The sequence below is a fragment of the Bidens hawaiensis genome, unplaced genomic scaffold (genome assembly GCF_021521415.1).
Source record: "Bidens hawaiensis isolate Kalapana, Puna unplaced genomic scaffold, B.hawaiensis_p1.1 tig00039097_1, whole genome shotgun sequence".
In the NCBI taxonomy this organism is placed as follows: Eukaryota; Viridiplantae; Streptophyta; class Magnoliopsida; order Asterales; family Asteraceae; genus Bidens; species Bidens hawaiensis.
This window is the reverse complement of record NW_027496878.1, coordinates 57810-71931: the sequence shown is the minus strand read 5'-3', so window position 1 is coordinate 71931 and position 14122 is coordinate 57810. Positions and strand designations below refer to the sequence as shown.

Sequence of the window (14122 nt, the reverse complement as noted above, 5' to 3'; positions counted from 1 at the left end):
CCGCACCAACACCTAGATTGTTGATATCATAATTGTAGTGATCCAGATTCGGGACTTACACCACGCCAAGGCGGAAGCGCAGGCACGTGACGTCATGCATACTGTGAGCATATGATTATCGCCAACATAAATGTATTAGGATACCAATAGTTTTAAACGTGTTTACAAACCATAATTTGATTTTAAGAAAAAGTAGTTAAACATCAAAATGGTATCCTAATTGTACAATGAGATCCCGTCTTCATGATTCCTTACGTGCATTGTTAATTCCCTGAAAAACATATGTTTTAAAATGTCAACACAATGGTTGGTGAGTTCACCGGTTTTAAGATTCGATATGAAATCACGTTATTCATAAATCTTTTAATCCGTTCGCAAACAAGTATACGATAATTTGTTGAAACAAATACGATGATCCTCCGTAGACTAGCTAAATCTACGAATTAACATGACAAACCCTGAGCCTATAACCAAACCACGACTTATATCCTTTTGCCCTGTTCAAATCTCACAGATGGAATATAAGCACTCTATTTCGATGCAATATCGGAGGTTAGAGCGACTAACCTAAAATAGGGGGAAATGTCAACGTCAATAGTACTATCCGTATATTCCTGTGGCTAACTCCGTTAGCTAATGGTTATAGTATGTAAGCAAGGGACTTATAACACTACATAGTTTAACTCATGTTCGCATAAGGATTGGTGTTTTGTTCCTAATTATCGTATATAAAAGCAGTTTTGTATGTTTTCCACCCTGGATTTATAAAATAATAAAACGGTAAAATAGTAAAAGGGGTTAGTGAAACTCACCTCGTACGTTCAGTGTCCAATTCGTTAGCAATTTCAGTTTGGACCTGGGTCTGCTGCTTTCACATGTCCTAAACGCGTAAGGTCAGTTAGTTACCGTTATCGACTCGCAAGTCGGTTTATGCTAGTCGCTTTCACCCAACTAGCTGTTTCGTTTATTATATTTGTGTCGGTTGCTTTCACCAACCGGACGTTTGGTTTATTACATTTGTGTCGGTTGCTTTCACCAACCAGACGTTTCGTTTATCATATTGTGTCGGTTGCTTTCACCAACCAGACGTTTCGTTTATTATATTATGTCGGTTGCTTTCACCAACCGAACGTTTCGTTTGAGGTCTGGATGACCCGTTGGTGATAAGGTTTTGTATTTCTTTTTGAAAGTAAGTATTTATATACTTATATAAATATTAAGAATATAATTCTTCTTGGTGTTGTTTTTATTTAGACATAACTGATTCGTTCAATCGAGTAATAAATATATATTAAAACTATATATTTATTTAAAAGAAATATTTCTTTAAGTTATGGTTAGAAAACATAATATACTTGTACGCTTTCTCATCGACTCTTAACATACTTGTATACAGTGTCGTTCGTATAACTCGTAAAGATGGAAATATTTATGTCTAACATGTATATATTTCTTTGAGATATATATTTATGTAAAAATAACCGGTTTGACACAAAGTGTCGCTATTACAAATAATATTCATTTTTTGTCGTTTTAAAATATAAAACCTAGTTTTATTCAAGAATCATATTTTATATTTTGTAGAAATATATAAATGTATTTTCAATATAATAATTTAGAAAGCTCCGTTTTGTGTATTTAAGATTTATGAAACACCTTTTATAAGGTTTAAAACACGTATATATTTTTATATTAAAACCAAATATTTTCTAACCAAATATTCTCACTTATGAAATCATAGAACTACATTTTTGTACCCGACTTTATATATTTTCTACCAAAACCATTTGATCTTAAAGTTGCCTATTTCACACAATTGTTCAAATAACCACCTTATTAAACCAGTAACGCCCGCTTTAGTCATTTTAAATTTTTACATTCAAATTCTTATACTTTTGTGTTTCATATAAGAACTCCACTTAAATCTAGATAAAATTAGCTTATGGTTTTTATACATTAGTTCATCACATCTACTTTGCTAATATGTTTTCCTTGCTTTTACGCATGTTTAACAACACTAAGCATTTCCTTGTTTATAACACATGTTTGGACATAACTCCAACCCGTCTTTTGTAAGCCTTATTTATTTATTTTACCAAAACATATATTTATTAAGTTAATCTTATGTTTTATCACCACTAACACATTGTGTATTTTGATTGTTGGGTGTTAGAGCTAGCATAAACACACGCTAAACGTAATTATAAAGATAGATTTAAGAGGTTTAGCTCACTTAGTTTTAGGATTAACGTTTAGAGATAGATTAGAGAGTCTTCGGCTTGTGTCTTTACGTGAAGCTCGTTTAATTCCTCGGAAGTGATCTTATACACCATCTTGATTCTTGAAGCATGGAATAATATGGTTAGTAGAATGCTCTTGTGTGTTTAAATATAAAATGGGAGAGAGAGAGATTACGTGAATGTACATGTATACATGGAGAGATTTTTGAGAGAAAGAATGCGATGGCTTATGGCGGTGGTCCCGATGTGGTGGTTTACGGTGGCCGTTGGAGGCTGAGGTGGCCTCGGGTGGTGACTGTTAGTGGCGATGGGTTGGTGATGGTGTTGCGGTGACGTCGCGGTGGCGTTACGAGATGGAGATGGAGCGAGAGAGTGTTTAGTGGTTGGTGGTGGTGCGCTGGGTTCGTGTTATGGTGACATTACGGTTGCGTTACGGTGGACGAAAATAAGGTGATCGCTGTTGGTGTTGCTCAGTTGCCGTGAGGAGGAGGGCAGTGGCGGTGATGGTTTTGTGGGTTGTCATGAACACCGGAGATGGTGATGGCAGGTTGGTGTTTGGGTGGTTGTTATGGTGGTACTGATGGTGTTAACACAGAGAGGGTGAAAGAGTTTCATGTGATTGGTAATGGTTGTTGTTTGCAACAAGAGTTTGTATTATATGGAATTTGTAATATAATGAATTTAAAATATTTAGATAGATGGAGTGTAATGTTGGTTAATAATCAAAGCAAGGATATGGTGAGTGTGTACTAATGGATCAGCTTTAGATGAAGGAAAAGAGAAGACAGGGGGTAGGTTGGGTTGGTAAAGAATTTGATATATGAGATGTGAATTATCTTTGACCAATAGCTTGTACCAAATTTTATATAAAAGAATGATGATGGAAGGGGTAAGAATGATTTTGTGTATGGTAATTATAAGAGTTTGGTTTCTTGTTTTACCTTGCAAGATCAAGCATAGCATTTGTTCATTTGTTCTTATTATTATACTTTTATTTATCATTTAAATTCACTACCCACATTAGGCTAATTAAAATGTAATAGAGATAGATTAGTTAACTTGATGATAATCTATAATGCTTAGATATTAAACGTATGATAGATAACTCTATACATATATGTATTTTTACCAATATATGAGTTTACAAGCCCATGCGCCAATCTATAATAATTCGAAAAGCTAATATAATAAACACTCAAAGAATTGTTTCGTATTCGTCGTCCATATTTAATAAAAATATTTATAAAATAAAATTGTATGAGACTGAACCTCCTGGCTCGCTTAATTATACTTTCAAGTCGTTAAAAACAAAATATCACCAGCGTCCATCCATCGGATAAGTTTCGTAAGTTCAAGTAATTAAAAAAATAAATTACTTATATGCAATGTATAGCGCATATGTGGGCTTATACTAGACTCATTGTGATTAAACTTGAAAAGTTTTAATCTAGAGGGAATTAACGTAAAAAATCATGTTTAGTGATTCTACGGGAAATGACTCAATTTACGGGGTTTCACATAGTGTTTATCAACAAATCACTAAACTTTGTTTAAAATTCAAAAATAAACAAGATAAACACTCAAAGTTGATAATTATCTTAGATTAGTTGATAAAATTCGTAGATTGATGATAGAATATGCTTAGAAATATTCTAGAACCAAATACTTGAACATTAGATGAAATTAGGTTGAAAATTAGGAGATAAACGAATAAAAAACGAGCTGAAACACGAGCTAAACACAAAGCTGCAGCTGCACAAGTTCTTGGGCGCATCGCGTAAACAAATAACCAAAATTGACGGAAGTCACTCATATGTATTTATCAAAATAAAACTCTTAACGGTTCGCTATAATCTTAATTTACAATGATGATGTTTTTCGTCATCGAGAGACTCTATCAACCCACTTAAGAGAAAACTATGTAATAAAAGAACTTGATACGAATAAATTACCTCAACTTGCAGTTTGAGAATATATGCAACTGTATATATGTCATCAATCAAGTTACATCTTAAAAGATGTTAACATATTTTAATATGAACAAAGTAGATTCACGGACACTCATAATTGATTGATCGCTAGACCTACATATGGATCCTTACCGCCCCCAAGAAGAGGGGAATATGTACCTGGTCAAGAAATACCATGGTTAAATGCGATTGACGCCCTAATATGTCTTGTAAATATCACGTGACTGAATATTGCATTATTAATATATGTGCTAGTGAAATTTTGGTGTTTATTCCAACACGTTGCACTATATTTCCCTTCGCTAAGTTTTTCCTATTAGGTTTTCTTAGTAAGGTTTTTAATAAGACAACATAACTAATCCAGTAGCATTAATTCATCATATAGGACCTGAAGTACCGGTTCAATATCTTCCTGAATCATGTTGTTTATTATGTAAATTACATGATGTAATTTTTTTTTTCTTAGCTACGGTTTTGTCCAACTAGGTTTTCCTAGCAAGGTTTTTAATAAAAGTACTAAATGATAAGTTGATCTCTTTAAGAGAGTCATGACATGTTCTTTTTGTCTAGTAACAAAATGCATAGTCCAATGTTATAATTATATATGCAGTAAATCTATTGAACTCGCACAAAGCTTGAGCACAATTTAGAGTCGATTTAGCTTTCGGAGGTCAATGTCCCTACACACACAAGAGGCATGCAGCTTAGACCAAATCAAGGACTCGAAGACCATATATGAAGACAATACATCTTGTAGAGTTCTGGTTACACAACTATATCATAAATCAAGTCAAGCAACAAGCCTAGAAGATTGGCTTCTAAAGGCTGAGAGATTATATAAATTTGAGGGGAAGAAATATATATGTTATACTCTTTTTTCTTAACCAAATTTTATCTCACTAGGTTTTCTTAACATGGTTTTAATAAGGCAGCATAACTGATCATGTAGTATCAGTTAATATCGGTCCTGAAGAACCGAGTAAAAGTTATAATTTAAAATGTCAAATGGAGAGTGTTATGAATCCAGACATTTAGGCCCATAGGTTGAGCCCATTGTTAATGGGCTTTTAGGTTGAGCTATATCCATGTAATATATATATATTTATATATATGATGTATGGATCGTCATTGTTAGATGAATGTACGGAATCCCTCAATTTCTTTTCACTAATAATAATTATAAACATATTATAAATAAAAAAATATCAAAGAAAATAAATAGAAATTGTATACTGCAAAATATGCAGGACTAGAAGCATTAGGATTTGAGATGTCCACCATTGTTTTACTAACACTATTTTAACTTCTAAGTTTGGCAAAATAAACAAAGATTTTATACCATAAGCCACATATATCTGTAAATCAATGAAACCAAACTGGGTAGGCAATACTAAAACCGGGTAAATAACCGGGCATGGATGATCATAAAACTGCATTAGTTTCAATAACTGTTTAGAAAATGTTCAACTTGAAAGAGGTCAACTGGACATGACTGATGATAAACATCAGGCTTGAAGCATTACACGTCGTTGTTGCAGTTTACAATAAATTAGAATGTACACAGTATCTGCATTGGCATTTCTTCCAAAATACTTCTTAGAATGTTTTTCACTTGTTGAATGGGTTCATAACCGTCTTGTGGACCGGGGATCAGATCTGGTCCTGGTTTCTGGAAGTTATTGGTCTCAAATGTTCTGGAAAATAGGCGGTCTGTCGATGCACTAGATCTTGATCAAGAGAAGGATTGGCTGGCATGATAAAACATCCAACATGGGACTACCAAGAACAAAAATGGGCATTGTTTTATCTCAAACGGGTCAAACAGGTCAAACATATAAAAAGGAAACGGGTCAAATGAAATGAAAGTAGGCTAAAGTTAAGTTTTAGTCCTTACAACCTTTTTTTTGAATGGCAGCCCTTAAAACCTTTTAATCATTCGTATTTAAATATTTAGACTACGAATCTACGATGTAATAATATTGCTTTTGATTAACGCGATAATTAATTATAATTTTAGTAAAGAAATGGACAATATCTGTTCCAACCCAATCTAGGGGTGTTCATCAACTAGAATTCGGGTTATTCGAAATGGGCAAGCTCGATTTTGAAAGTTTTAAAACCGCATTCAAATTCGAATAGAATTCGCAAAAACTGATTCAAATAAGCGTATTTGAATTCGGTTTGAATTTGGTTCTATTAGAATAAACCAAATGAAAAGAAAATAAAAAAAATTTAAAAACTCAAAATTATTAAAAAAAAAAGTCCCTGAACTAATATCTAATTATATATAATATCAAAAAAATTTAGACAGAACCCAAAGGCCCATATATTATATAAAAATTCGGTTCGAATAAGGGTTCAATTCGAATAACCTGAAACTCAAATCCAAATTCACTATGCAAATTCATTTTGGTTTGAATTTCGGGTCATTCAAGCCCAATTCAAATAATGAACGCCCCTAACTCAATAACCCGATTCAGTTTTGACCCGTTAATGTTGATACAAGAACCAGCCATTACCCGTTTAAGGAGACACGTCCTCGTCCTCATCCTCATCCTCGTCTGAAGTTGAATAATCCATCTTCTTGCCTTTCAAACCCGGAAACAATTTATCACGAACGTTAACCCACGTCTGCTGCCGCGTTTCATTCGACAAAGATTCCTTCTTACCAACTGGAGTATCTTTCCTTTTACTATTAATCTCATTAGTTTTCTTAATCTCAACGCACACTTTATCCAACAGTTTCAAAAAATCCCTCACAATAACAAACAACCGAATGCCTTCGTCTTTAGCCGAGTTCCCATGAAAATAATCCCCTGTGCTCTTGACCAGAGCCATGATCCTCTTCTCCTCTTCAAGCATCCACGTGATCTCGGTTTCTGCATGCTCCATAAACCCGTTAAACGCTTCGCAAAACTCCATTGCTTCTTCATATGTATTCAACTCATTGGTTACCAAATCCTTTGTTTTACCCAACATGTTTCCTAGTTTCAAAACCGTTGATGTGACATAATCACCATCAATCATTGCAGCCTTTTTAATGTCCTGCAGCTCATTGCTTAGCTGGGCAACGACATCAAGCCCGAGTTTGCAGTAATATTCAGGCGGCTGTTCGGTTGTTGTTTGCTGCTTTCGGGCCGCTTTTATTCCTTCTGACCGGATGATTTCTTGTCCTACAAATGTTAAGAGCGTGGTTTTGCCGTCTGTGCCTTTAACGTCTGAGAGTTTTAGGAGGGTGTCGAGCTTAATCGCCTGGGCACCGCCTCGGTATGTGCCAACGTTCATACGGTTGCCTGTTTTCAAAACGGCTTCTAGGAGTTTAAGGAACAGTCTGCTGTTTTTAAGCTTTGTGCAAGCTACCTGCCAAAGGTGGTTTAAAGATTGTGATGTAAGGTTAAAATAGCCATTTGTGAAAAGGATAGCATTGCAACCAGTGGGATATTGGATTAGTGCTGTAAACGAGAAACGAGCCGTTTACAGCGCTCGAGTTAGACTCGTTACAAAACAAGCCAAGCTGGCTCGGCTCATTTATCTTAACGAGCTGAAATGTTGAGCTCGAGCCAGCTCGTATCTTGTCAAGCCGACTTGTTTATTTTTCAAGTTTTTTTTAATTTTGTTAAGTGTTTTAAATTTTACACATATTAATATATATATAAATATTAAGTAATATATGTAACATATAAATGGAATATTTATAAACTACATAATTCATAATATGTATATGTATATATGTGGTGTGTGTATATGTATGTATGTATGCATGCATGCATATGTGTGTGTAAGAGTGAGTGTGTGTGTGTGAGTGTGTGCGCGCGTGCGTGTGTGTAAATATAAAAATTTGGGCTTTAATTTAAAGAGCCAACAAGCCAACTAAGAAGTGAGCCACGAGCCGACCTGACCTTGGCTCAGGCTCAGCTTGTTTACATACCAAGCCGGCTTGGGACGACTTATTCACAAACAGGCCGATTTCGAGCACGCTTTTTTCAAGCGAGCCATGGCCTTTTGAACAGCCCTAGATGGGATGCGTGCTTAAAATAAATAATTAGGATCAGATAATTGTAACAAAATGTGGTTTCAAAGATGATGTTTGAATGCGTGTCAATGCGCGTGTCCAAGCACCCCCTTTACATAAAGATCGTACTGCACCTCTAAAGTCTCAAAGGCGTTTTTAAGCGGAGAAGATTCCTCGTTAAGAGAGCTCATGAACAACAAAGCTTCAAGACGTTTATACACAAACGGGAGTTCAATCATGAGTTTAAGTAAATGATCAGCTGGCCCAAGAAGCCCAAGGTCCCCGCCATATAACCGCAATTTTACTTCTTCTTCTTGGGTTGGTGGCATTTTAATTAAAGTTGTAATGAGCTGTACAGGAAGATCAGTACCTGAAAGTGTATTCATATCAGCAAAAAAATAAGCAGTTGATCATGACAAAGTAAACCCTTAATGAACTAGAACTGAGTCAATTCAGTCAAAGTGCACTGCTACTTGTTGACAAAATAGAGGTGGTCAAACGGGCCGAAACAGGTAATTTTTTACGTGGGTCAAATCTGGTCAGGTTGGTTTGACCCGCAACAACTTTTTTATCCACAGTTTTAGATAATTTTTATAAATAATTAATAACTTATATATGTTTAAAAAAAGTTTATTACACCAATGGTAGTATGCATTAACAATGCACTTTGTTAAGAAAACGGGTGGTCGAAATTGCCACCTCCGCTAAAGTAACTACAGTCTGCACGAACAAGTGATATTGAACGAACTGCATAAAACTATAAATTTGAATTAAGCTAGTTCAAGGGTTACCTTCCTTGAGGGCACTACAGACTTTTTCTGTTGTGACGCTTAACGCTTTTAGAGTAATGGCCAAATTCTGTGCTTTTCTGGGATCAATAATCTGAATAAACTTTGGTTGAGAATTCAAGTTTGATTTGGCTTTCCCATTATTGCCCTTGCCATGAGTAACACCAAAACCAAATAGACTTTCCATCATCTCTTCATCTAATCTGTTTATTATAACAGACTTCTTTAGTTTTGTCTAACTGGAGGGTGGGTTGAGTAGCGGGTCAAGACGGGCAATCGTTTTAGTATGAGTTACTAAAAACTGGTGATGTGCTAACACACATTATCTGATTTTTCAACTTTTTTGAAACTACTAATGTGTTTATTTATGATTCAGAAATAGAAATATTACAACAATATCTAAATATTTAAATAAATGATTTAGGAGGTTGTATGCATTACACACCTGTTGGCTTGTAAACAAACTGAACGAACACGAACGGGGCATGTTCGTGTAATTTTAATCAAACAAACGATTATATACGAACAAGGTTTTCTTGTCCGCGTGCGTTTGTTGAGAAATTGAAAGCGTTTGTGTTTGTTTTGTTTATGTTTGTTCGTTAAGAGTATAATCGAACGGTTCACGAATGTACATAACAGAACATAACTGAGTTATAACCAGTTAAAAGTAAATGTGAACAAAAATGCGTTGGGCCGAAAAAGTTATTAAAACTTTTTATGTTCGTTTACAAACCTAGACAGCCGTTCCATTTTTAGCTATTTTTTTCACCCGTTTAAAATTCAAACAATCCAGATCAACCCAATCGTAAATAAATGAGTAATATGAGTGTAGAGCCTCACTGAAACGATCCTGCCTTAACTTCATTCCAAACCATGGATTGATTAGGACTCATGTTCATCTTGTCCCAAAAGAGCGGTTTTAACTTGGTTTTTGAACTATTAGAGCTTCCAGATAGATCGTTTTCATTTCCAGAAGCACGTGGCGGGCCAGGTGGTCGTTTCATATTACCTGGTCTTGGTGGACCAGGCGGGCGAGCACCACCTGGTGGCGGTGGTGGTGGTGCTTTTGGGGCAGGAGGTTTAGGTGGCGCAGCAGGCGGTGGCGGTGGTTGTGAAGATGGCGATGGCGGAGGAGGTCTTCTTCCTGGTGGAAGTGGCAGTTTTCCAGCTTCTGGTGTTTGAGAAGCTGCATTGCCCGAAAAATTGTTTGCGCTCGGTGAATTATTCGAATTTTTATTGCTTTCAACCGCATTGGATGTTTGAGAAGTACCTGAAATGATAACTTTTATATAAGGTTTTATACGAGCTGTTATATGAATCGTTTAAGATGGTTTGAGAAATTTATACAGTCTGTGTACTTTACTGAAACTGAGTGGTGTATTGCGTTAGAACTTATGCAGACCACATAACAGGTGGGATGGCATATCTATAGCAGCATCCATAAAATTCGGTTTGGTTTTTGTTACATGTAAAACCGAAACCAAACAGAAAGTTCAGTTTTTACGAAAACATAAAACCTAGTCGGCAGTTTCTGTTTGGATTCGGTTATTTCGGTTCAGTCTTTTAGTGAAGGATCGGTGTTTTCAGTCATATTAAAAAGATAGATTAACAGAAAACGGGTTAAATAGAATAACAAAATGAATAGTCACCCGATGTGTGTTTTTAATGCATAAAACCTACAAAATAACCATACTCAGATGATAATATTATTATTTAAATAATACAAATTATGCAATCATACTTGACACCCTAGTTATTAAGCAAAAAGCTTTAAAATGTCAAGCCTCAACCTGTTTAGACATGAACCTATTTTGACCCACTATCCAACCCACCCGTTTTGCCACATCTAGTCATAAGTTATGCAATGATTTCTCGGTCATAACAAAATAAATTACCAGAAATGCCTATGTCAACAACAGGGTTCTCGTCCTTTTCTTCAAAATTGGATTCCGGTTTCTGCTCTTTGGCTCCAAGACAGCAAAATAAAAACAGAACAAAAAGGGCAAGTGATGCCACAGCAGTTGAAACAGCAATCCCGATCAGTATCACATGATCAGGGGGCTTGTTTTGGGATTCCAGTCGTATATAACCTTTCCGGGCAGGGGATGCCTCTTTTCGGGCAGAGCCCAATGGGCCGTTTGGGCGCCTTTGAGGGTGATGAGAGTGTCTTGATTGGATACTATGATCATAGAGTTTAGATACGCATTCTTCACATTCATCTCTGCTAGAAGCACTAGATGAAGAGGATCTTTTAGAATTTAAATACAACAAAAGAGACCGTTTTAGGATCTTTCTTGATGGTTTTGGGCTATGCTTAAAATCTTGAATAGTTTCGGCCATTTGTTGAAGCTCTTTCCTACAGCATATCCATACTTTCTCTGCCTGGACAAAAAACATCCCATTAGATAAAGCAATGATATCTTAGACATTTTGAAGGGCTTGATCCAATGTGCTTGAAAACAAATCTTGTTTTCTAATATGTATAATATTCCGGTTGTTGAAACGATTAACGTGTTATTATCCATCATAACAACGAGTTTGATAATGAGTGTGCATGGGACCCACAGAAAGCTCTATATAAAACTAGAAGTCTAACTATAGGGCCATTCTAAATGCTAGAACACAAATGTATGTTGGATATGATCATATGAAGCACAAGTATTGTAATCATATTGAAGATGAAGAAAAGCAGTATATGCAAAACAAGAATTATGAATAAAAGGAAAGGAATGAATCATACGGTATCTTCATCATCTATTTCTCGTTCCTTGACGAATCCTTGAGAAACAGCACCAGCGGTGAGAAACATGCAAAAAACAGCAGCCAGAAATATACCGACCCTTACGATGATCACGCCCATAAGTTTCACGATCCCATTTCATCCAATGTTGTGTGCATGATACAATCACACCAAACCACATAATAATAATTCAAAAAATTTCAGATGAAAAAAAAAAGAAAAAATGAGACAAATAGCCAGCCAATAAGTATTGCAATAATTTGATAGGGCAAAATTGATTGCTTGTGTACCATCTGCTGGTGTGAATAATTGATTATCCGGAAACCCTTGTTTAAAGATAATTATTATGAAATATAATTGTTCTTGGTGGAGACGATGAATCACAGCCACCGATCAAAACCTGAATTTGAATCTTGGTGGGAAATTATTACTTCTCATTAATTAAACATTTCAAATTATAACCAAAAATTATTAGTTAAGTAAAGAAAAAATATAAAAAAATTTTATTAAACTTCGGGGACGTATATTATACATGGTAACTCAGTTAAAGTTTAGAAGTAAAAATGTAAATCGGTTAAAAAGTTAATTGAAAAATGGTCCAGTCGGTTGACCCCGCATGGTGACCAACCAAGGACTATCCTATTCCCGTAGAGTAAAATTCTCAAGTACAAGCCAATGGAATGGCTCTTTGGTCTCTTATATCTGTCACATCCTGACCAAAACAGCGGAACATGCCAAGTTGCGATTATGATTGCCTAATGCACACGACACTATTAATGTGACAATATTAGTTCATTCATTTCATTCAACATCAAACAACAAAAAACTTGTTCATACAAATAAAACAAAGTATAAAGAAAATAAATAGTTCTTTAAACTAATAACCTAAACGGTCCAAAATAAGATAACATCTTCAAATCTTCAATAAACCGATTATCAAATTTGTAGCATTGTATAAAATATATTTTGTTAGCGCGTATGTTGGTGAGTAATTCTACTATTATATATAGGGTAAGGATCCTAAGAGAACCATTGGCAAATTGAGAACTTTGAGAATCATTTTGAACCACTAAAAAAACCTCTAAAAAGTATAAAAAAAAATTAAAAAAGTAAAAAAATCAAAATTCTTATATTTCATTCCAGTTTCATTAATTTTTTTTTTCTTTTTAATTCGTATTATGCCTATACACATGTATATTTTCATTTAATATCTAGGCACTTAATGTACACACATGTACATTATCATTTACCTTAAATTATACATATGTGGTTCAAAATGGTTCTCATAATTCTCAATTTCTCAAAAAGTTCTCACATGATTCTGATCCTATATATATATATATATATATATATATATATATATATATATATATAGGGTTAGGTTAAAATAAAAACCCACTTGAGTTGTGAGAACTCTAGAAACTCATTTTTAACCACATGTTTTTAATTAAAGATTAAATCTTGTGGTACATAATTAAAGTTAATAAAAAATGTTAACATAAATATAACTTTTTCTCTCTCCTAAAAACATATAAAAAATTAGTAAAAAAATGTTAAAAAATAACAAAACAAATTTTTTTTAATGTTTCGATGTTTTGTATTAAATGTTACAATATATATTACATGTAACAAAAAAAAAAAACGATGTTACATAGGGTTTTCGCGAGTTTTCACAACTCAAGTGGGTTTTCATTCTATACCTTGCCTATATATATATACTAGATATAATCCGTGTGATACACGAGTGGTTAAAAAGTAAACAAAAAAATTAAATTTAATAATATACATATTAACATACCTTATGAATTTATAAGATACTAGTTTATATACCCGTGTGACACACGGATTAAAAAGTTTATTTTTAAAATATATTAATGAATATTAAATTAATATTTAACCAAGTTAAATTTGATAAATATAACTTTATCAAATTTTAAAAATCAAATAAATATTTAACTAAGTTAAAAACCAATTATATGGACTAAACAAGTTGTTCAAACCATCAATTTTTAACACGTAATAAATTTCATAAATCAACCATGCAAATTTAATCAAGTTCCACTTTAACCAAATTGTACACCAATAACCCACAACTAATTCTAACTCTAATTCTAGTTCTTCATAGTTAAATCAAACAACTTGCATTCAGAGAATTCTACAAAAAAAAAAAAAAAAAAGGAGTAAACGTGTTAATTAGTTACATAAATCAGATTTCATTCATATAGTTTTCTGAATATACAACATCCCATATTCTTCTGGCTGATAGCCTTCTTCAACCTCAATATACAACATCTAATTTTGAACAAAATTAACCTACACATTAACATTAAAAAAAAATCATTATTATTTAAGAGTTTTCAACAACAACAAAG

The 14122-nt window shown here is 34.1% G+C and overlaps 1 protein-coding gene across 1 annotated transcript; it reads right to left on the bottom strand.

Annotated features, from left to right (window-relative positions):
- Nucleotides 1-6733: 6733 nt before the first annotated feature.
- Nucleotides 6734-11870, bottom strand: LOC143590962 (formin-like protein 5). The gene is made up of 6 exons (XM_077071298.1): nt 11751-11870; nt 10906-11392; nt 9851-10280; nt 9014-9213; nt 8357-8592; nt 6734-7570 (listed from the first exon to the last, which is right to left on the bottom strand). The coding sequence occupies exons 1-6, from the start codon at nt 11868-11870 to the stop codon at nt 6734-6736; spliced, it is 2310 nt and encodes a 769-aa protein (XP_076927413.1).
- Nucleotides 11871-14122: the final 2252 nt, after the last annotated feature.